The sequence below is a fragment of the Enhydra lutris genome, unplaced genomic scaffold (assembly GCF_002288905.1).
Source record: "Enhydra lutris kenyoni isolate GAN:26980312 unplaced genomic scaffold, ASM228890v2 scaffoldscaffold3, whole genome shotgun sequence".
Lineage (NCBI taxonomy): Eukaryota > Metazoa > Chordata > Mammalia > Carnivora > Mustelidae > Enhydra > Enhydra lutris.
This window is the reverse complement of record NW_019154087.1, coordinates 10,617,543-10,639,162: the sequence shown is the minus strand read 5'-3', so window position 1 is coordinate 10,639,162 and position 21,620 is coordinate 10,617,543. Positions and strand designations below refer to the sequence as shown.

The following is a 21,620-nucleotide window of genomic DNA, read 5'->3' as shown; positions in this document are numbered from 1 at the left end:
TTCGTACAGTTATTTACCTTGATGCTTTACCTTGATGATTTACTTTGATGTTTTCTCTCCTTGCCTTCACTGTGTGCTACTTGGAGCAGAGACCCTTTCTTTTTGCCTTCCATTTTCTAGTATGGACATAATAGAAGGTCTATCTCCAGGAAGTCTTTTTTTTTTTTTCATTTTGTTGTTATTGTAAGAAACTCTAATATGTAACATAGACAAATAATGGAGCTGTCCTAACTGATGCAGAGGTTGCAGTCCAAGGCCCCTTCCTTCATCTCCCTGTGCACACACACACACACACACAGGGCACACACGGACCTCTTCCCCACCACACCCCGTTGCAGGCATATCAAACCCCATAGAGCACACTTTCAGGAGGGAGCACAGGGAGTGCAGTCTTGGAAGGATGATCAGCAGTGGCGTTCCTCTCCAGCAACACTCTTCCTCCGCAGGACAAAGTGGAAAGTATTTTCACCGCCGCTTGCCCCTTGGTGCTTCATCAGACCTCGCTGGCTTTCACTCTGCCCACTCCTCTCTAAGTTGTTCTCCCACTGAAGTCTTTCCAGTTCTACCCCATGAATGTGCTATTTGCTCCCTAAGGGGCTCTCCAACTGATGAATAGCAAGTCACCAAAAATCAATGAAAACCTTGCCAAAAGCTCATTTGCTGAACCATGAAGGATGGTTTTCCTCAAGATTTTCTCTTTTTTGTAGCTTCCCTACTCCTGTCCCTGACTCTCTCCACGCCTTGGACTCTGCCACTCACATTCCCCCGCTCCAACGCCTATGCCTGCCCCAACATCTGGCCTTGCCTCTCCCTCTTCTGTATCTTCATGCCATCCTATTCTCACTTCATGTTATCATTTAGGGAGGAAAGAATTATTTAGCCAATTGGCTTTAAATGAATGTGCTTTGGCTACTTGATTTTCAATGAATTGATTATTCAGAGCACTGCTTTTTTTTTTTTTTTTTTTCCTATTGGCTGTCAGTAGATTTGATTTTTTGAGAACTTCCCCAGAGCTCACTTCAAAAAGTATTGTAGAAGATTGATGTTGTGGAAAAAATGACAATGCTCTCAATTCCATAAGCTCTCTAGAGCCGGCATCCTCGTCTCTGTCCTCAGTAGTGCTCACTGTATCCTGAATCTCCTTGGCTCTGGCCTGGCTCCACACTGTTCCCACATTGCTGTTAAATTCTTTTTAAAATGCAGAGCTAACTATATCTCTTATCTGCTTAAACTATTCTAGTGGTTTCTTTCTTTCTTTTTTTTTTTTTTTAGATTTTATTTGTCAGAGAGAGAGAGAGAGGGAGAGCACAAGCAGAGGGAGCAGCAAGCAGAGGGAGAAGAAGGCTCTCTGCTGAACAAGGAAACTGAGGTGGGACTCGATTCCAGAGCCCTGGGATCACAACCCAAGCCAAAGCCAGACGTTTAACCAACTAAGTCATCCAGGTGTCCTTATTCCAGTGGTTTCTTTTTTTTAAATTTTAAGAAAGATTTTTGTTTATTTATTTGACACACCGAGAGAGAGTACAAGCAGGGGGAGTGGCAGGGAGAGGGAGAAGCAGACTCCCTACAGAGCAGGAAGCCTGATATGGGGTTTGATCCCAGGACCCTGGAATCATGCCCTGAGCCGAAGGCAGATGCTTAACTGACTGAGCCACCCAGGTGCCTCTCTAGTGGTTTCTTAATATCTATAGTGTAAAGGCTAATTCCTTAAAGCACTATAACAAACTCTTCTATGACACTCTGTTCTTGATTATCTCAATCTAATTCTATGCCCTACTTGTGCCCTGTATTACCATCTATTGAACAACTTGCAGTGCATAGCAAGACTTTTGTGGACCAGGAGGAACCTTCCCATGCTGTTCCTCCTGCTTGGAATACCCTTTATAGTCCATCCTCCTGACACATATGCCTTCCTTGCTTTGATCAAGGATCATGGTATTACTGAAGTTTCAGTATTACCTTGCCCTATGCTAGGTAATAAAAGATCCCCAAGTTTTGGTGGATTACAGCCATAATCATTTATCTCATGCTGTCTTACAGATGAACGGGAGAAGAGCCCTGTGTCAGACTGTGGATCAGATTTACAGCTTCTTTTTGTGTCTCTGATTATGGGACCTGTGACTACTCTGGGCCTATTTTTCTCCTGGTGAATGACAGGTTCGGAAAAGCAGTCAATCACTAAAATAAGTTTAAAGATTTTTAACATTCCACTGCTTGGTGCAAGGTACATGGCAAAGCACAGAATCAACGGAGTGGAAAAGTATACTCTCCCCATTCAACAGCCAGAGTCACAGCACCATTGGCCCTTGAACAACACGAGTTTGAACCTCATGGGTCCATTTATGTGTGGATTTCTTATAACACAGTATTATAAGTGTATTTTCTCTTCCTTATGATTTTCTTAGAAATATTTTTTAAAGGATTTTATTTATTTATTTGACAGAGAGAGATCACAAGTAGGCAGAGAGGCAGGCAGAGGGAGAGAGAAGAGGAAGCAGGCTCCTTGCCCAGCAGAGAGCCCAATGCAGGACTTGATCCCAGAACCCTGATATCATGACCTGAGCCAAAGACAGAGGCTTAACCCACTGAGCCACCTGGGTGCACTCTTCCTTATGATTTTCTTAATAACAATTTCTTTTCTCTAACTTACTTTACTATAAGAATATAGTACATATAACGTACAAAATATGTGTTAACTGACTGTTTATGTTATTGGTCAACAGTAGGTTAGGAGTGGTTAAGCTTTGGGGACATCAAAAGCTATCCATGGATTTTTGACTACATGGTGTGGGGCATGCCCCTAACCCCCACGTTGTTCAAGGGTCAACTGTAATGTCTCATGGAAAGTGGCGTGGATACATAATTTTGTTTTAGAGAGACAGTGAGGACCTGGGAGCTATAATTCAGTTGGTACTGATTATCTTCTTCAATTGTCCCCAGACCCTCAACAGAAAGATTGCTTTTTTCTTGTGGATCCACGTCACCATAGACATAAGTTCATGATAGCACCTTTAACATATTTGGTAAATTTCCTTCTTGAAACGCCTTCCTTCTTCTATTTGATGGTAAAACCATCTTTATTCACCTTTGTGTTCTTGAGGTTTATCACAGACCCTGGCATACATTTAAAAAATAGTTATTGAATTAATTACTTAATTTTGTCACTCCATACATAGAGCAAAAGAGCATAAACGAGTATAAAGAGTCTAAGTGGGTTGTGTAAACTCTTGACCATAAGAAGAAAAACAAGTTGTAGATCATTAAATCAAGTTCATAAAGAAAGGAAGGCCTTTGAGTATACATCTGTCTTTGAGAGTATAAAATAAAGATATCCAAAGCCAAAGACTGCTGGGACAGGGTGCTTGGTTTCTTGTGAACATATGGGGCAGTTACTCAAGGCTGGCTTAATCCAGACATGAGTGGATTTGCTGCGGGAGAAAAGGAAGCTCCCTTACAGAGAAAATGTGGTGAGGGTCTGTTAGGAGGAGGAATTCTTAAATGAAAAAAAATAGTCCTCAGACCAGATTTAGGAGACTATTCTGTGTAGCCCTTTAAAAGAGGAAGTAGTTACTTAAATAAGAAATCAGTCTGCTGGAGAAAAAGAAAAAGGGGCATTGATTATATGTCTTTGTAGATAATGCAGCAAAAATATCTCTGAAAGATTGCATAGTATTTATAAGCTAGGATTAAATACATTTGTAAAACTTCATTTTAGTTAAAATTAATTTTTAGGGACACCTGGGTGGCTCAGTCGGTTGAGCGGCTGCCTTTGGCTCAGGTCATGATCCCAAGGTGGTGTGATTCTGTCCCGCACTGGACTCCTTCCTCAGCGGGGAGCCTGCTTCTTCTCTCTCTGCCTCTGCCTGCCACTCTGACTGCTTGTGCTCTCTCTCTCTCTGACAAATAAATAAAATCTTAAAAAAATATATTTTTTATACTTTTAACAGTCCATAACATATCTGCACATGAATGCAATTATCCATGTTTACTCAAACTCTTTCTTGTCAATATTAATCATGATTTCTGCTTTTTACCAAGTCATCACTTAATATATTTCATTAAACTAAAGTGGATTGTGCAAGATGGGGGAAAGATTTTTCAATCAGTAAGAAACTAAAGATTAAAATATCACATTCCTCTGAATTCTTCTTTTCTTCACAAGACTTATTTTCCCTGTATCCCAAGTCCAAGAACGAAGAGATTAGAGTGGGAGATAATTAACTTACTGTAATCCTCTCAATCAAGGCTTCAGTACTTTTTTCACCACTGTCCTTAAATCAGCAAAATTTTTGCTGTGGAATTAGAAGCCAAGAAAGACCTCAAAGTAAGAGTTTGGATTGCTTAACAAAGTCCCAATTTCTTTTGGGTTTAAGTCTTTAATCTTCCCTATTGGGGGAAAAAAAAAAAAACTTAGTCTCCCCTAAATTCCCAAATTTCTAGCAACAGTTTCTTGCTTTTAGCATCCACTTCCTCACCAATTCACGTCTCCATTCACGTCTCAACCCGCCTGGATGAGAATCTGCTTTCATCATAATTGCCAAAATCTCCTAGGGCATTCTCGGGGATCAGCGCTTAAAAGTCAGTTTTCCTCACCCGTCCGATTCTGCATCTTTTCTCCTCTACAGAATATTTTCTCTATGACTTATCATCCCTCTTTCCTGTCTCCCACTTCTGGCCCTGGCTTTTGTTCCTATCTCTTGGTTGACAATACCCATATTCATCGTGGCAAGTGAGACACTGCCCACCCTGGCCCCCAGCCCTGAAGGAAAGGGCGTCACAGCCCACCAGATATATTTACATGGTGGTTTCCCAAAAAGCTCAAGTTCATTTTATTCCTTAAGGCATAGGTAACATCACTGTCCACCCAGCTGAGCAAATCAGAAATGTGGAAATCCTTCCTGGCTCCTTTTTCCTTCTTTGCCCATTACTTCCAATCAGTTATTAATTGGTTTTCCTTCTTTAACATCTCTTGAATCAGTCTGTATCTTTTTGTCTTAACCACTATTTGAAAGGGTCAGGCTATTATTATCTCTCACCTGACTTACTGCCTCGGTTACTGACCAGATCACCCCCAGCCTCAGCAAACCCCAAACCTTGTCTATGCTGAAAATAGGATTTTTGTTCTTCAATACAGATCTGATTTTGTTACATCCCTGCTTTAAGCCTTTCCACAGTTTCCTATTGTCCTCACAATAGAATCAGTAAGTCTTAAATTGCTATAAGGGACCTCATGATCCAACTCAAATTTGTCTCTGGTCTCATCAAATACCATGCCTACCAAGCCATTTCTCACACAAAATTAATTTTTCCAGACATACCGAATGGCCTTCATTTTCTAAAATGCTTTCTCTCACCAGGACTTTAAATGTGCTGCTTTCTTTGTCCTCTACACAATACCCTTCCTCGCATCAGCTCAAAAAACCCCTCCTTATGCTCCCCTTCCTGACTCACACCAAGAAGTAGCCATTCCCCATCTTGATGCCCACAGCTGTCTGCATTTTTCCTTGTAGCACAGCACTTTTCACGCTATTCTGATTATTTTGCTTGATTATTTATCATCCCTACTTCTCTGTAAGTTCCTTGAAGGCAAGGAATATATCTTATTCCTTGTTAAATCTTCAGTGCTCATTAAATATTTGCTGAATGAATATAGACATGAAGATAAAATGAAAAGATTGATAAGAAGCTAGATGTATGAAAATGAAATTAAAGTCCTTTGGTTATCCTCTAAGAAGAACATGGTGCTCAATATCTTGAAGGTTTCTATAAAAGTTCTTTATCTTACAACTCACAAAGGGTAGTTTAAAGAAATCAACCTACCTTTCTTAAACAACACACATACGCTTAATGCATTCCTTTATTTTGTCCGCTTCTCAGTAAAATGTAACTTCCACTTTGATTCTCGATGTAAAAGGAATCTTGTGCATTTATCTACACTACCTAAGTTTTGCTATGGTGTACACTACCTAAGTTTTGCTATTGTGTACACTGGCCTGTGGCAAATTATTAAAATTCTGTGTTTAGTGTCTTCACCTGTGAAATGGAAATAATGGGGTTATTGAAACATTTAAACGAGTTACTGGATGTGAAGCACTAAGAGCGGGATCCGGTAACTAGTAAATACTAGATATATATTGTTTGTTTGTTTTTTTTTAAAGATTTTATTTATTTATTTGACAGACAGAGATCACAAGTAGGCAGAGAGGCAGGCAGAGAGAGAGAGGAGGAAGCAGGCTTCCTGCAGAGCAGAGAGCCCGATGTGGGGCTCGATCCCAGGACCCTGGGATCATGACCTGAGCCGAAGGCAGAGGCTTAACCCACTGAGCCACCCAGGCGCCCCTATATATTGTTTTTTGCGTACAGTTGATGTTTTCAACACTCCTCCTTATTCTCAGACTGCAACTGCCTCTCTCACATTCATCAGTAACTCCTTCTGGACAGGTACTGTGGTCTAAACTGCTTTCTCTTCCTAAGCACCTAGACTAGCAGGAGGAGCATAGTAGTTCACTGAATCTTGATCATGATTTAATTTATAACCTGGGTGTACTCATTCACCAACTCAGGATACAGATATGTTCACACCTCTTGGTTGTGCACAGTTCATCAAGGCTCCTTTCATTTGCTCTCAGGACTTATGCCCTCTAGAAGGAGCTTCATGTCCAAGTACCAGGCAGTGCCTGCTGCATGGCTACTTGGATCCTATATGGATTGGTGGCTGTGATTGCATTTGTGCAAGATTTCCTTGCTGGCCCCGATCCCTATCCAAGCCTTGATGGTGCCTAGCTAGGCTCCAAGATTAGACCTACAAGCTCAGTCACTGTCCTCAAGCACTATAATCTAGTGGAGGGTCTTCCTATCTTGAACAACCCTTGTGCAAGAATCAGCCCCAGGTCAAGAGCTTTGGGTCATCAGCTTGGATCATTCCTTAAGGACTTAAAGATGTTCTTTTGTGCCTTCAGGTTCAAGCCAGGGCCACATCATTCCACCAGGCCCTGTTTTCTTAACCTTAAATGGTAAGGACTGTAGGTTGGGGGAGGTGTTTCTTTCCTTCCTTCCCAGAAGGTTTTTGGGCTTCTTCTGCAAATTTGTCCACCCCTTATCTAAATTCTGTACACCAAAGGACAAGTCCATATTAAAAAACAACAACAACAAAAAAAAAAAAAAAAAAAAAAAAAACAAAAAAAGCAGGGGCTCCTGCATAGCTCAGTCAGTAGAGCATGAAACTCTTGATCTCGGGGTCATGAGTTCAAGCCCCAATTTGGGTATGGAGACTACTTAAAAAAAAGAAAGAAAGGAAAAAAGTTTCCTCCTCCTCCTCCTCCTCCTCCTCCTCCTTGCTAGACACTCTTTAAAGGTTTTTTTAATTTTTTTTTTTTAAGATTTTACTTATTTATTTGTCAGAGAGAGAGCACATAAGCATGGGGAGCATCAGGCAGAGGGAGAGAAACAGGCTCCCCACTGAGCGAGGAGCCTGACATGGGACTCTATCCCAGGACTCTGGGATCATGATCTGAACCACATAGGAATCCCTAAAAGTTATTTTTCACAACCACCTTTTAAAATGCAAGATGGTTCTGATTCGTTGGAACTGTTTCTCACTTAGTCTTTAATGCATCATAGGAGCCTGCAAACTAGAAGACTATAAAATTCTATAAAACAAAAAATAAAATCCTCTATTGGTATGAGCTGGACCTGGCAGGGACTGTTTGGGTTTTAGCAGTATGAAATTAAAATGTAATTTTTGCCTCAATCCTGAGTTTCCAACTAGTCACAATATATATAAATGAGGACTCTGTCTCAAATAATATCTCCTCTGACAGAGTCATGATGTCCTGACCCCATTCACTTGGGAGAAGTCTAATTGTTCTTCATATACCACACATCTCTGTCAAAAACACTGGCATTTCTGAACATAAGTAAGAAATGAGTTTACAATATCATGTTCCTGGTTTGATGACAGAGGTAAGAGAAGTATGGAAAGACTGTTTTCTGTTTTCCCTCATAGGCAAGAAAAAGCATGAATTTGCCTTACTATAGAAAGAAGGGCTCTCAAAAACAATGCTGTGTGTATACATTTCTCTTTGTTAATCACAGTTAAGATGGTTCTGAGGTTTATCTCTGGAAAACTGCGTGATCATTTATATTTCCCACTGACATGCTTTTCTCCTCACTCTTCACATTAATGTTGAGGTCAGGACTAAGGAGGCTGCCAGGGCCCCTGAGGAAGCCAGAGAAAGAAGAGGGGATGGTATCTGGGCTGTTAGAGGGCACAGCTGAGCCTGAAGAATGAAGGGAGGAACAGAACAGACCCAGCAGCCATCTCCCACTCCTAAAGCAGAGATAGTATTTTGAGGAAAATAGACTGCTGTGTTTCATTTCCTCCTATGAATCCTGCTCCTTCGAAGTCCCTAGGCTAAGTCCTGAGTAGGAGGTCTACCATTAACCTTGCCTCTTAGAGGTAGCCTTCTCTAGACTACAGCAAGACAAGAGTAGTGATGCACAGTCTTTATCAAAATATTAAAAAAAAAAATCCAAACTTAGTCTAACTTATTTATTAAATATATCAAAAACCTGGCCTGGTAGATATAATCCTTAAGTTCTTTCATAAGGAAATTCTTTACCTGAGAGAAAGAAGAATGGGAGGGTCTGCCTCTTACTGTTTTGCTGGCTTGTGTGAGGAAAATGGGCATCAGAGACAAAACAGGTAGAGTAACGCCATTTCTGGAAGTCCTATCTCTGAGCAGGAGTTCTGAATGTAGACGGCATGCTAAATAATTTTAAGGCAATGCACAATGCACGTGCACGTGTGCGTGCACGCATGCACACACACACACACACACACACACACACACACACACACACTGTTACTGCTCTTGCTGCTGCCACCACCACCAACAGAGACTTGGGATCCCCAATTGATTGCCAATTGGCCAGAGTCAAGGTTCTAGAGGCCCCATTAAACTCTTTGTGGCATGAATGTGTTAAAATCATCTTGCGTTCTCTCAGGAGGGACGCGGACAGTAGCCAGTCGTCCAGGCCGATCAGCATAGGTGAAGGAGTAATGTCACAGTCACACAGGCAAATGACCCTGGATCTAAGGCCACAAGTTGATTTGGAGCCCAACCTCAGGAATAGAAATTGAGCCAGTCAGAGCCAAAGTCGGTCCAAATGAGGAAAGAGGAGCCCTGAGAGAGCTGAGTTCATTTGCCCAAAAATTCAGCTTTCTACGCCAGAGGTTGTACAGTAATCAGGTGGAAGGAACACTGTATGGCGACAGAAAAGGTGAGAGGGTTGCAGGGACTGATGTGGGGATCCCCGACACTCCTTCTTCTCTGTTGCTATGAGGCTATGCAGGCTCCCCACTCCCCACCACACACTGTTGAGGAGTCTATCTGTCTATCTGTTAGGGTCTCCCTGTCTAGAGCACTGGGGTGAGGAAGGAGGCAATTACTGAAAAACTGAGTATTATTCAAGAGAGTATTTATACTGTTAGATCAAACGTGGTTTTCCAAGTTGGACCAAATGCTTTTCTCCACAGCTCAGGTATGTAGCATCTCATGAGAAAGATCAAGCAATTTCTGAAAAGGAAGAAATTATATTCCGCTTGAACACCTGAGTTAGGGCACCTGGTTGGCTCAGTTGGATAAGCGACCGCCTTCAGCTCAGGTCATGAACCTGGGGTCCCAGGTTTGAGTCCCACATCGGGCTCCCTGCTCAGTGGGGAGTCTGCTTCTCCTGATGGCCCTCCCCCCTCTCATGCTGTCTCTCTCTCATCCCTCAAAACCAAAAAAAAAAAAAAAAAAAAAAAAAAAAAAAAAAACAAAAAACAAAAAAAAAAAAAAAAAAAAAAACCTGAGTTATTCTGCAGCTCTGCTACCCCTATCTGAAAATACCCAGAAGGCAGTTTCTATGCTCTCTTAAAGTGATTAACTCTTCATAGGTAACTGAATATGCCTGCAAAAAACGTCCTCCGTGGTTAACTGATGTGCCCATCTCCCCCAGTGAACATTATGGGGGACCTTCATGATTGACTACCATTTATTTCATATGCTCTAAATTTTCTTCCCTCTCAGATGCATCCTGTTTGCAAAGGAACTAGCTGTACTAGGAAGAGAAGGATATATCTCCTAGTTCCACTCTTTCAACAGTCTAAACAATGCAGGCAAAAACAACACGTGTCTTTAACAACAACAACAAAAAAAGCAGTCTTCAGCTACTTTTCTGGTGGAAACTGACATTACAACTCTCATTTGTGGGGCTGATCCTCCAGGCAGAGCCAGCCTAGGGCAGTCTGTGCTGGCTCCAGGCCAACCACAGCTCTGTTATTTGGGGAACTTCCGGGCTGTGGTTGGTTGCTCCTTAGTGATACGGGCTGCTCGACTGCTGTGACTTTAAACTTCCACGTATGAAAACAGAAACCCTGATCCCTTAGTTATATTGTCAGTGTGCTTCTCTTTTAGATTTTTCTCTAAAATTTTGTTTTATTAAAATTTAGTTCCTTCAGGCAGTTTTCATTTGAAATAAGGTCAAAGGAATAGATTCAGTACAGACCTACATGGTCTTCACTTCTGTATTTGGTTATCACAAAGTGTTTAAGAGTTGAGTCATGAAAAAAGCTCACATGTTTAGAAAATTATTTGGGTGGGGGTTAGACATGCTCCAGTAATTGCATGGTTATCACATTTTATCAGGGCTTCTTTTATGTGTAAAGTTATATGTATAAAATTAAGTATGTGTTTTCCTTCTTTTCCTTATCCCAATAATAAGTAGCAAGTTCTCTTTGAATGAGATGTTCCAGACAATTCAACCTTACTAGATCATGTAATTAGTGATGGCTATTCACTCATCTATCCTTTGTGGACTCAAAAAATATCTGCTGAGCACCCACTATGTTCCAGACACATGGTGGGTAATGGACCCTCAGAGGTTAACAAAAGCTAATCCCAGGTTTTGAAGAGTGTAAGTAAGGAGAAGAGTGTTCCAGGAATGATCACGAACATTGTAGATATGTCATTATAGCCAACTGATGAGATATGTAAGCAGTATACCAGCTTGGATGAAATGCCATCTGTGTCCACGAACCAAAGATTTTGTTTTTGAACAACTTGTATATAAAGTTCAGAGGTTAGATCTGAATCCATGCCATAACCCCACCCCCCAGTTTATGGATGCCATGACAAACCATTTCAACTAATTTACAAAATATTTTTAGAGAACACAAAAGAAAATTTTGTTGGCAGTTCCTCTAAAATATCATTGTCCAAAAAACAATCCAGGTGACCATGATGTATAGCAAGAATGATCCTAATTGGTATTTTTGTTTGTTGCCTTTAGAGATTTTCCTTAATTTTGTCCCCCTAATCCTCTCTTATGCCTGCCCCTTTTAGCCACAATGCCTCCCTTACTTTCTAATTACGTGTTTGCTTCTTGCACTCCTATGCTTTCTTCTAACTCCACGTTCTGTAATTGAAAAACCATTTTTAAAATTCATCTATCTCCCACATTTTAGGTTTCAGAGTCTTTCCCCCCCTAAACTCTTCCTTCTAACCCTCCCTCCACTGACTTGAGCAGAGTGAGGAGCACCAAGATTTAACCCCAGTTCTCCCACTGTCTGGTTGTATGACAGCTCTGGACAACTTCCTAACAATGTGGGGTCTCAGTAGCCTGATTGGTCATGGGGAAGGGATCTGAATCACTGGTCTCCAGGCCCCTTTTTGGTTTTCTGATCTCATGGTTCTATGAATCTTCTGGGAAAAGTAAAGTCCCCGAAACTTTGTTAATGTTTTTACAGTCATTCTTTGACATTTCCTAAATGCATCTTCCTCTCGTTCTTGGGGTAAGACTTACAAATACAGAGCTCTCAAGATCTCTGTGGTCCTTAGTCTTTTGGGGCTGTTTGCTCCCCAGGGCTGAAAAAGAGAAAGGAGGGCCTTCCTAGAGACTTACAGACACATGAAAATATTCAGTGCTAAAACCCATGGTTTTATCACTGTCTACTGAATGCTATTCTCTCTGGTTTTTTATCTGTCCAGAAATAAACGCCCTAACACATACCAGGAACCATTTCCTGATACAGCCACCTCTGTCATGGTAGCTTTGAATGGAAGATTTAAATCTCAGACTACTTATGTTCCTTTCAATCTAGCTGAGGTATTTAACTTTCTATCTCTGCTTCATCCTGCCTCTCAGGTCTCATTAAACCAAAGCATCCCCTAGAGCTGGCCTCCTCTGAGGCTCAAACTAGACTCTTGGATGTACATGGTAATCCGAGGCAGAATCTCTCCTTCAGTTTGAAAACTTTTTCTGTATACCTGGATGTTGATTTTTTTAAATCCAAATTCTCCTGAGGTCTTTTCTGCTGACTGATTTCTCTTCCACAACTTCCATAAGCCCTTCTATTTCACATTCAGGCCATGGTTCTCAAAGCCTTCATTTTTCTGCACGACCCTAACAGACCTAATTCCAACATTAGTCTTGATGGATGCATAGATAGGCCTGTAATTGAGCACCAACCCCAGAATATCTAGGAAATGTGATCTGGACCCTGATGTGGCGACACCTGGCAGAAGCTGAGTCCCAGGCAGGCTCAGACATTCTGATACAGTTCCCGGAGAACATGCTCAGGCATCATTCCCTTGTTCCCAATCTGCAGTTAGATTCATTGTCCTCCTCTGTAAGGTTTATTATCTATGTAATAGATTCTACTTGTCCAACTAATGCTCATCAGTTATTAAGCTACAGTTTGGCCAGGCCTCATAAAGATCTATGGGATAGTTTACAAGGAGGCAAAAGACATCTCATGTCTTCTAGTATTTTTCCAAGATCTGAGAAGGGTTGCAGTCAGAGTGACCATACATTCTGGTTAACTGGGGACAGTCTCAGTTCCTGTTTGTTCTCCTGCTGTCCTTATGAACAGAGCCTCTTCTCATTTTCTGAAGTGTCCCAATTTAGATAATAAATTGTACAACCCACCTAGTTTTGGCATTGTGTAGGTGTGCTGCCGATGTGTGGCTAAAATCCTACCTCCTCATCTCTGCATGTTGCTAAAGTGACCCACTTAATTACACGTTGAACTAAACAAATGACATATCCACTCCTATTTCTAAAGCATATTTGACTTGTGATAAAAAGAAAACTAGTGAGATGGGCCTTGCTAAATCGTGGTGGGAAAAAAAAGCTGAAACTTCTAACAGTAGAGAATTGGTTAAAAATAATAAATCATTCAGTTGAATCTGTTCATGAGAAGATTAGATAGGATTTTTCCTGATATAACACAAGCATGACCTGCTATCTTTCTCACCTCCCCTCGTAACCTTATACACACTCATACACAAACCTGAGCAGGTTGTCTATGGATGTTTATAGAGGCTGATAGAGAGCTCTTCATGAACCATGTTCATCAAAGAGCTACACATCCATGATCCACTCTTAGCATGTTTCTACACGATCATGAAATTAGGAGCCAGTTCCACCTTTGTCAGAAAAGTAAGCCATTCAGTTGAAAAGACAAATTTAAAACTTTGTTTCGACAAGGGTAAATCAAATATTTGAGAGAGTGAAGGCTTTGCTTAACTATGATATAATTAAGTGATTCTATGCAACTTAGTCCTATCTTTTGGGAAAAAGACAGCTTTCTGGTAATGGTCTATGTTACATTTACAAGAATTCTGGAACTCACCAATGTCAGGAGAGAGATGGCTGTGTACACTGAACTGGAAAAAGCACTACCATTTACTATTAATGATAATATTAATAATAGCTAAAATTGTTTGAGTTTCCTGAATGTAGTACATCACACTAAACATTTAATGGGCAGTACTTAATTCAATCCACAATGACCCTGCTTCTGATATGCTAGAAAGACATTGTGGGATCATATTTGTGGGAAGTCTCAACTGACCTATCAATGTAAAGTAGTAATAATTTTTCATGGATTTTCCAATGATATATCCTTATGATTCTCTGCTTCAGTGCTGGGAAGTATTCTCATGAGTGTAGATTACTGTATGTGGAGGTTATAAATTATTTGTAGTAGTCAGAAGGTAGGTAAATGGAGTGATAATAGGTAGGACAGAGTAAAGGTTTTCCCCATACACACCATTAGATGATAGCTGAGAGGTTGCCAGTTTAAAATTCTGTGAATCTGAATGTAAGGACTGAAATATTAATCAGAGGAAAATTGTGTGTAGTATTGAGAATTATATGTCAAGGCAGAGAACCAGAGTTTAAGGAGGTGGGTGGATATTACTGGAAACCCTCAGAAAAATCCCCTACATGGGTATGAAGCTGTCTTGACACCCTGTCTCTGATTTTTCCTTCCAAAGGAACACATGAGGTTCAACACGCTCTCTCTTTTGTCTATTGTTAAACAAGGTATGCCATATTTTCTCAAGAGCAAAGCAAAGCAAAGCAAAGCAAAACCAATATTCCTTTATTACCCAAGGGAGATGAACAAATAATTTCTGAAAATCTATTTAAAATTTGTTTATAAATCTTGTTTGACTGAAATTTTATACACACACACACACACACACACATATATATATATGGTAATGGACTCATAATCAAAGCAAACTTATATTATTATATGTACCCTAAAGGGCTATGAAGGGCAAATAATCTGGGGCCATTTCTCCTGGAAGTTCGAAAGAATGCTTCTAGGTCATGGTGACCCTAATAGAAGAAAGGATGTCTGCATAGTGAGGGCATATTCTTTTATTAATCATTCCTGATAGTAAAGGTTTAATAAAATATGTTGAAAAACAAAGAAAATGAGCCTACTTTACTTTAAAATGTATGATGCTATTCTAAAATGGGCTCAGGGACTGAATCCCCTAGATTAATTTCCCTTCCTTCCCTACAGTTAAATGGGTCTCAAATGTTTGAGGCTCCTTTGAGTACAAAGCACATGTAACATGTTCACTTTTTAGAGGAATATCAGTTTATAGCTAAATAAACCATTCTGGCATTAGTCTATACATAAATAATATTTGTGTAGCTCATATGGTTATGAAGCAGCTAAATAAAAGAATAATATTTGGGACATGAGAAGTGGAATTGATGAATTGGGAAAGGAAAAGAATTCTATGTGAGCCATAATTTCCAAAATAGAGAACCCTTTTCATAATGGGGCAAATCAGAAGCTTCACTTTCCCTTTTTGAAAGTAAACATTAAAATAAATGCTCTTCTTGCCACAAATAATAAAGCACAGAGAGAAATATGGTCATAGAAAAATAAAGTTAATCTGGACTAATAAGCTGCAGGTAGCATTTACAGAATATATTAAGCATGAACAACCCTTAAATTATAGTATTTCATGCTTCTGTGCAGTGTCTGGAACACAGAAATTTTCTCGAAACAGTTTCTCAAAATACTATTCTCAGGGGGTTACTTTTCAACAACTTACAAATAGAAAGAACCCTGAATTCTCTACAATTGAAAGATATCTTTCAATACAGGCCTCATAAGGGATAAATGTTATAAAAAACAGGATAGAGTAAGAAGTACTATTAAAAATCCCAGATGAACTGTTGGATGCACAGACCTCAGAAGAAGTAAATGATACAAGAAACAAGAATCTAAAATACTATAAAAACATAAAACAGTGGTTCCAAAGGGGACATGAGATAAAGTAGCCAGTAAGTACAAACTTAGAGAAAATCCAGAAGTTGTGGTAAAGAATTAAGACTTTAAGTACCCAGGATTAATAAGTTAAAGAAAGTCGAAGTAAATATGGAGAAAACAGATGAAAGGATAGCGGATTGGAATAGAGAATTAGAGTCTGGAAGAAAGAATCAAACATTCTAGAAATGCAAAATACAGAATTTGAAATTAAGAAATTTTTGATGAGCTTTTAAGAACAGGTTGAACACACAAGACAAGGTTTAGAGACTCAAAATGGGTCAATAGAAAGTATTTAGGAGGCACAGGCAGCCAACAAGAGTGGAAGAAACCAAATGCAACGTATAAGAGATATGATACATCATTAAGATACCTAACAGGCACACAGGTGGAGTCCCAAAAGGAGAGGAGAGGAATTGGGACAAAAGAACTATCTGAAGAAGTAATGGCCAAAACCTTTTCAAATCTGGTGAAAAATAACCCACAGATTCAAGAAGTTCATGGATTCTAAGCAAGATAAATACCAAGAAACTTCAACTCTTACTCTAAAACTAATAAGAGAAAATCCTTAAAACAGAGGGAAAAAAACACATTATCCTTAAAAACTATTTGCTAGAAGGTACTGTTAAAGAACTGAATGAGAAAAAAAAAAAACAAAACAAAACCTTCTAACCTAGAACTCTATACAGAGTGAAAATATCCTTCCAAAAATGAAGAAATAAAGACTTTTCATATAACCGAAGCTGAAAGAATTGTTGCTAGAAGACCTATAATAGAAGAAATACTAAAGATTGCTTTTCATGTCAAAGATAATGGCCCAGATGAAAAAATAGAAGCACAGGAATAGAAATTCAAGAATTTATAATTTATGCAGAAGGAAAAAAATGAGACAATAGCAAAAATAATGGTAAGAGGATAAATGGAGTTAAGCTCTTATAATCTCCTTGTAGTACTTAGGACTTCTACTACTTATACTACTTTTATGTAGTCATGATTGTATTTTGAATTTCTAAGGTAATCTCTAAAATAGTGATGCAAAAATGTATAACAAAAATAGTTAATAATAAAACATAATAATAAAATGTAATTAATACAAAAAGAAATAATATCCATAGTAAAGAATAGAAGGATATGACTCTGACTTTTTTTTTTAAACACAAGGTTGAACTATTTGAACTGAGTTTCTACCTTGGGTTTCTCATGTTATTTTACTATGCTCTTAGAAACAACATGTACCTTTTTATAGTCCCCGTTTTCTTTCCTACTCCATATCAGTATGCCTGAAGCTTGGGACTACATTTCTCTATTAGTTTATTTACTTGTGTATTTATATATTTGTGTATTTATTTTTTATTTTTTAAGAAGATTTATTTCCTTATTTGAGAGAGAGAGGGCAAGTAGGGGGAGGGGCAAAAGAAGAGGGAGAAGGAGACAAGCAGACTCCCCACTGAGTGCAGAACCTGATGTGGGGCTTGAATCACAACCAGAGATCACGACCTGAGCCGAAATAGGGTCGGATGCTCAACTGACTGAGCCACCCAGATGCCCCCCCCTTAGTCAATTTAAATTGCACAGTGGAGTATATTAGATTGCCCTGCCATCTCCATTCACTTGACACTTTATGTAGTAGAAAGTTTGCAACAACAAGACATGTAAGTGTGCAGCATGCCCAAAAACCAGAGACCAGCTCATAAAGAACCAGGCCAGCACAAAGATTATTATTATTTTTTAACCACACATATGTTCTATCCCATTATTAGATATCATTGGAAGGTGAGTACAATTCTACTCTTACAATGTATTAAAGTGGACTTGAGAGAAAAAGAATTTTGATCAAAGTGTCACCGGAGGGCAGTAAGGGGATTTAGATTCCAGAAATCCAAATTTCCACTTCTCACCCTCAGCCATCTTTTTATTCATTTCCAGCTTTGTAAATGTATTGATTTTCACATCAAAGCACAAGCTCTGGGAGTGTAGCCATCTTTTTTTTTGGTTTCTAACACCAGTTTTTTTACTCGTTCTTTACAGGCCAGGCTTCCAAGACTCACCAAATTCTTGGAGTGTTTCACAGAGCATTTAGAAATAGAGAGCCTCAAGTTTTGCCTCAAACCTAATTGCATTGTAATCTGTGTGGGTGGGGCTCAGGAAATTTTTGCTTTAAGATATGGAAATCATTCTTCCAGACTATATTTTTTTCTTTTTTTTTTTAAGTAGAATCAAATAAGCCAACCAAAATCTCTACCTCCCAACAATGTACATGTGAAGTACAAATTATGCTCTGTGAAATACACAGCAGACCACAGTGCTGCGAGTACAGTGGACTACACCCAAAAGAGCTGAACCAGAGTCATGGTTGGGTGAATCTTTCCTGAGCACGTAAGCATTCTTCTCCCAGGCAACTCCTCACCACCTTCCCACAGGTGAAGATGGTCTCTTGAGCAGAATGGCATATTTGCATACCAGCCCAGGCGAGCTCTGAAAGAAGCAAAACAAGGCAAGAGCTGGGCTGACAAGGGCTTCCCACTAAAGGGTAAGGCACTGTACACTCTGTCTTGCTGAGAAACCCACTTGTGAATTAATACTGCCAACTCTTTTTTACCTTTACTTTCCAGGCAGTAAAGGCAATTCGCCAACATTTAACCACAGACCAAACCTGAAAAAACTTAGCTCTGACCCAACCTTGTGCTGGAGTTGCAGATGATCCTTAAAATTAACCTGTTCTGACTCCTCTTGAAGGCCAATTTTTAACGCAGCTGACCTGCCACTGTGTAGCAATGGCGCCACCTACAGAACAATGTGGAAAAAAAGACAAGTGCCTCAGAGATGGAGGTCAGATTTGATGCAAAGAATGGAAAAATATAATTTTTTAAAACTATAGCATTTCACAGTGTATTTACGATATGCACTTGGTAAGTTTAGGCTATCTTTACTTTTGAAGGATAGCTCTGCCTATCTTCATTATCAACAGACTGTTTTATTTAAACATGTGAAAAGGGGAGACACTGGGGTGGCTCAGTCAGTTAAGAGTCTGCCTTAGGCTCAGGTCATGATCTCAGGGTCCTGGGATGGAGTCCCCTATCGGGCTTCTTGCTCAGTGGTGAGTCTAATTCTACCTCTGCCTGCTGCTCCCCCTGCTTGTGCTCTCTGTCTCTCTCTGACAAATAAATAAAATAAAATATTTTTTTTTTAAAAATGTGAAAAGGAAAGAGATAAAAAAATAAAAGAGAAAAACACTTAATCTGAAATGAACAAATCACAATCCATGCAGTGCGTGAATCATGACAAACAAGATGGGGTCTTGACGTCAACAATTACAGGGGTAGTCTCTTGATTCCTCCTCTTCCAGATTGTATCAAAGAAAAAGGCTTTTAGTCAAGTCAGTTGCACTTTATGAGAGTAATTCCTGTAACCTCAGTCTAGAGCTTGCTCTCCCAGCCCTTCCAAAAATACTAGGAGTCACCACAAAACTCCTATATAACTTTTTTTTGACATAAATTGAGTAAAGAGTGTTCTGTTGTCTTCAACCAAACCCTAACTCTATATGATACATGGGAATGAAATAGGTTAGTGATGGAAGATAGTTGAGGGGCCTCTGCTGCAGTGGTAACAGAAAGCCAGCTGCTCCCATGGCTGGATTTTTCCACAGAGGCAGCATGAGGAGTAGAAGTGGGGCCTTCTAAGTTTGATTTATGCTCTTAAATAATTAGGAGTGACAATTATGAAGGTAGATACATAAATGTAATAGGTGTGTCTCCTAGATCCCAGGCTGATGGTAGACCACAGGGAAGCCTGACCTCTAAAGGCACCTGGGAAATGTAATCCTTGTCTCCCAGATTGCAGCATGCAGAAACTCCACTTCATGCAGGTGGGAATGGAGGTGGTGAGCCCGTCTTCAGTACCAGCCTCACAGGATTTCGGCCTCAAAGTTTTTTCTGTGACTCACCAAACTCTTCTTTGAGAAATTATAAGCTTGATATAATCATTATTTTTTTCCCAGGGCATATTAAAATAAATACATGACATTTAAGTTTCAAAATGTTCAACTGAATGCCACCAAAAATTCGTCTTATGTGCCACTGCTGAGCACCCTGGTGCGTGAAGAAGTGCAGGTTTTAGATTTAGATCTGGTCCTGCTCTACCTCTATTAACCTCACTTCGCTTTGGCCTCCACTTTCTCAGGAGGATTTAGTCATAACACATGTAAATGGTTACCAGATCAATCACCCAGTGGCTCCAAAAATGATTAACTTTTAGACTTTTTCTATTTTTCAAAGTTTCTAATGTGATAACTGATCTCTCTGGAAATCTGAAATATTTAAATATATGCCATCTGACAACTATCTTCAATGGAGTAAGCTGAGATGTCACTCAGTAAGAAAACATTGAGCACAGTTTATAATAAAGCCAACATTGGTGTCAATAGAAAAAAATTCTAAAATTACTTTTGTTTTCTGAGCTCAGTGCTTATGATTTATGTCCTTTCTCTCTCTCTCTCTCTCTCTCTCTATATATATATATAGACTACTATAAACTTTTAATTGGAGTAGTCTATATATATATATAGACTAGATCTAGTCTATATATATATAGACTAGATCTAGTCTATATATATATAGACTAGATCTAGTCTATATATAGTCGGCTATATATATATATATATCGACTATGTATAATATGTATATATATCGACTATGTATATATATGTATATATATATCGACTATGTATATATATGTATATATATATCGACTATGTATATATAGTCAATATATATATATATATAGACTACTCCTGTTAAATATATATATATACATATATATATATATATGTATATATATATAGTAGAAAAAGAGAAGTGCTAAGAGATTTCACTGAATTAAACTTGGAATAGGTTGATGAAGTTTAGTAAGATATGGAAAGAATGTGTAGTGAATGCAGATTAGATATTCTGGTAGTATGAAGACAGCAAGAAAAAGGCATACAGCTCTGTTCTGGGAATCTCAATATGGAGTATTGTTTTTCATATCCAAGAGTCTCCTATTTTGCACTGTAATACAAATGGATTTAAGTCAAAAGTGAAAACCTTATTGCAAATTACTCTTCATTCAGGATTCTCACTTGGCTGTTTTTCCCACGGATTTGAGTGAAGATTATGTTTTTTTTTTTTTTAATTATGACCCCCTCATATCATGTAATTTGTTTCTTCTCTTTATGACTTCAAGTAAGTATTTGTTGCTATATACCATTATAGTTTCAGACATCTTAAATGTATGTGTTCTTTCAAGTACTTGGAAAACATAAGTACTTTTTTTTTTAAGATTTTATTTATTTATTTATTTTATTTATTTATTTGACAGAGAGAGAGATCACAAGTAGGCAGAGAGGCAGGCAGAGAGAGAGGGGGAAGCAGGCTCCCTACTGAGCAGAGGGCCCGATGTGGGGCTCTATCCCATGGGATCATGACCTGAGCGGAAGGCAGAGACTTAACTCACTGAGCCACCCACGTGCCCCCATAAGTACTTTTTATCTCAAAAATATGTAATGATGCTGTAGAGAGGAAACCTTGACTCAGAGAACAAAAATGTCAATGCTAGGAGCTATGCAAACACGAGTTTTGTGAAGAAAAGTACAATAGGATGTTTCTAAAAGTATTGTAAAAGCTGAAAGGAGCAAAGAACACATTAAAAAGATACTACTGGAGATGGATATTGTAACTAATGGGAGAAAATTATTCTTAAACTTTGTTTATATTTCTAAGTGGCTTAAGTTATACATAAATTATAATAAAAGCAGTAGGAAACCTATGTGTGTCCCCAACAGTATCACCTTGAAATAATATGATATATAATAATAATAATAATAATAATATGAAATAATGATAAAACTAGTATGGGCAAAACTCTGGATCCTGCTGGTAAAGATAGTCACAGAAACGTTTGGCTTTTCTGTGACGGTGAATGCAGAGGTCCCAGGGCTCAGTTCCTCATTCTCCACTGTTAA

General features: G+C 39.1%; 1 protein-coding gene across 1 annotated transcript in view; it reads right to left on the bottom strand.

Moving 5' to 3' along the window:
- The window catches only part of LOC111156038 (TNFAIP3 interacting protein 3), a 164,363-nt gene extending 155,315 nt beyond the window's left edge, over positions 1-9,048 (bottom strand). The window contains exon 1 of the mRNA XM_022516610.1: positions 8,869-9,048. Coding sequence (XP_022372318.1) covers positions 8,869-9,048 — 180 coding nt within the window. The remainder of the gene's footprint in view (positions 1-8,868) is intronic.
- Between the last annotated feature and the right edge of the window lie 12,572 nt (positions 9,049-21,620).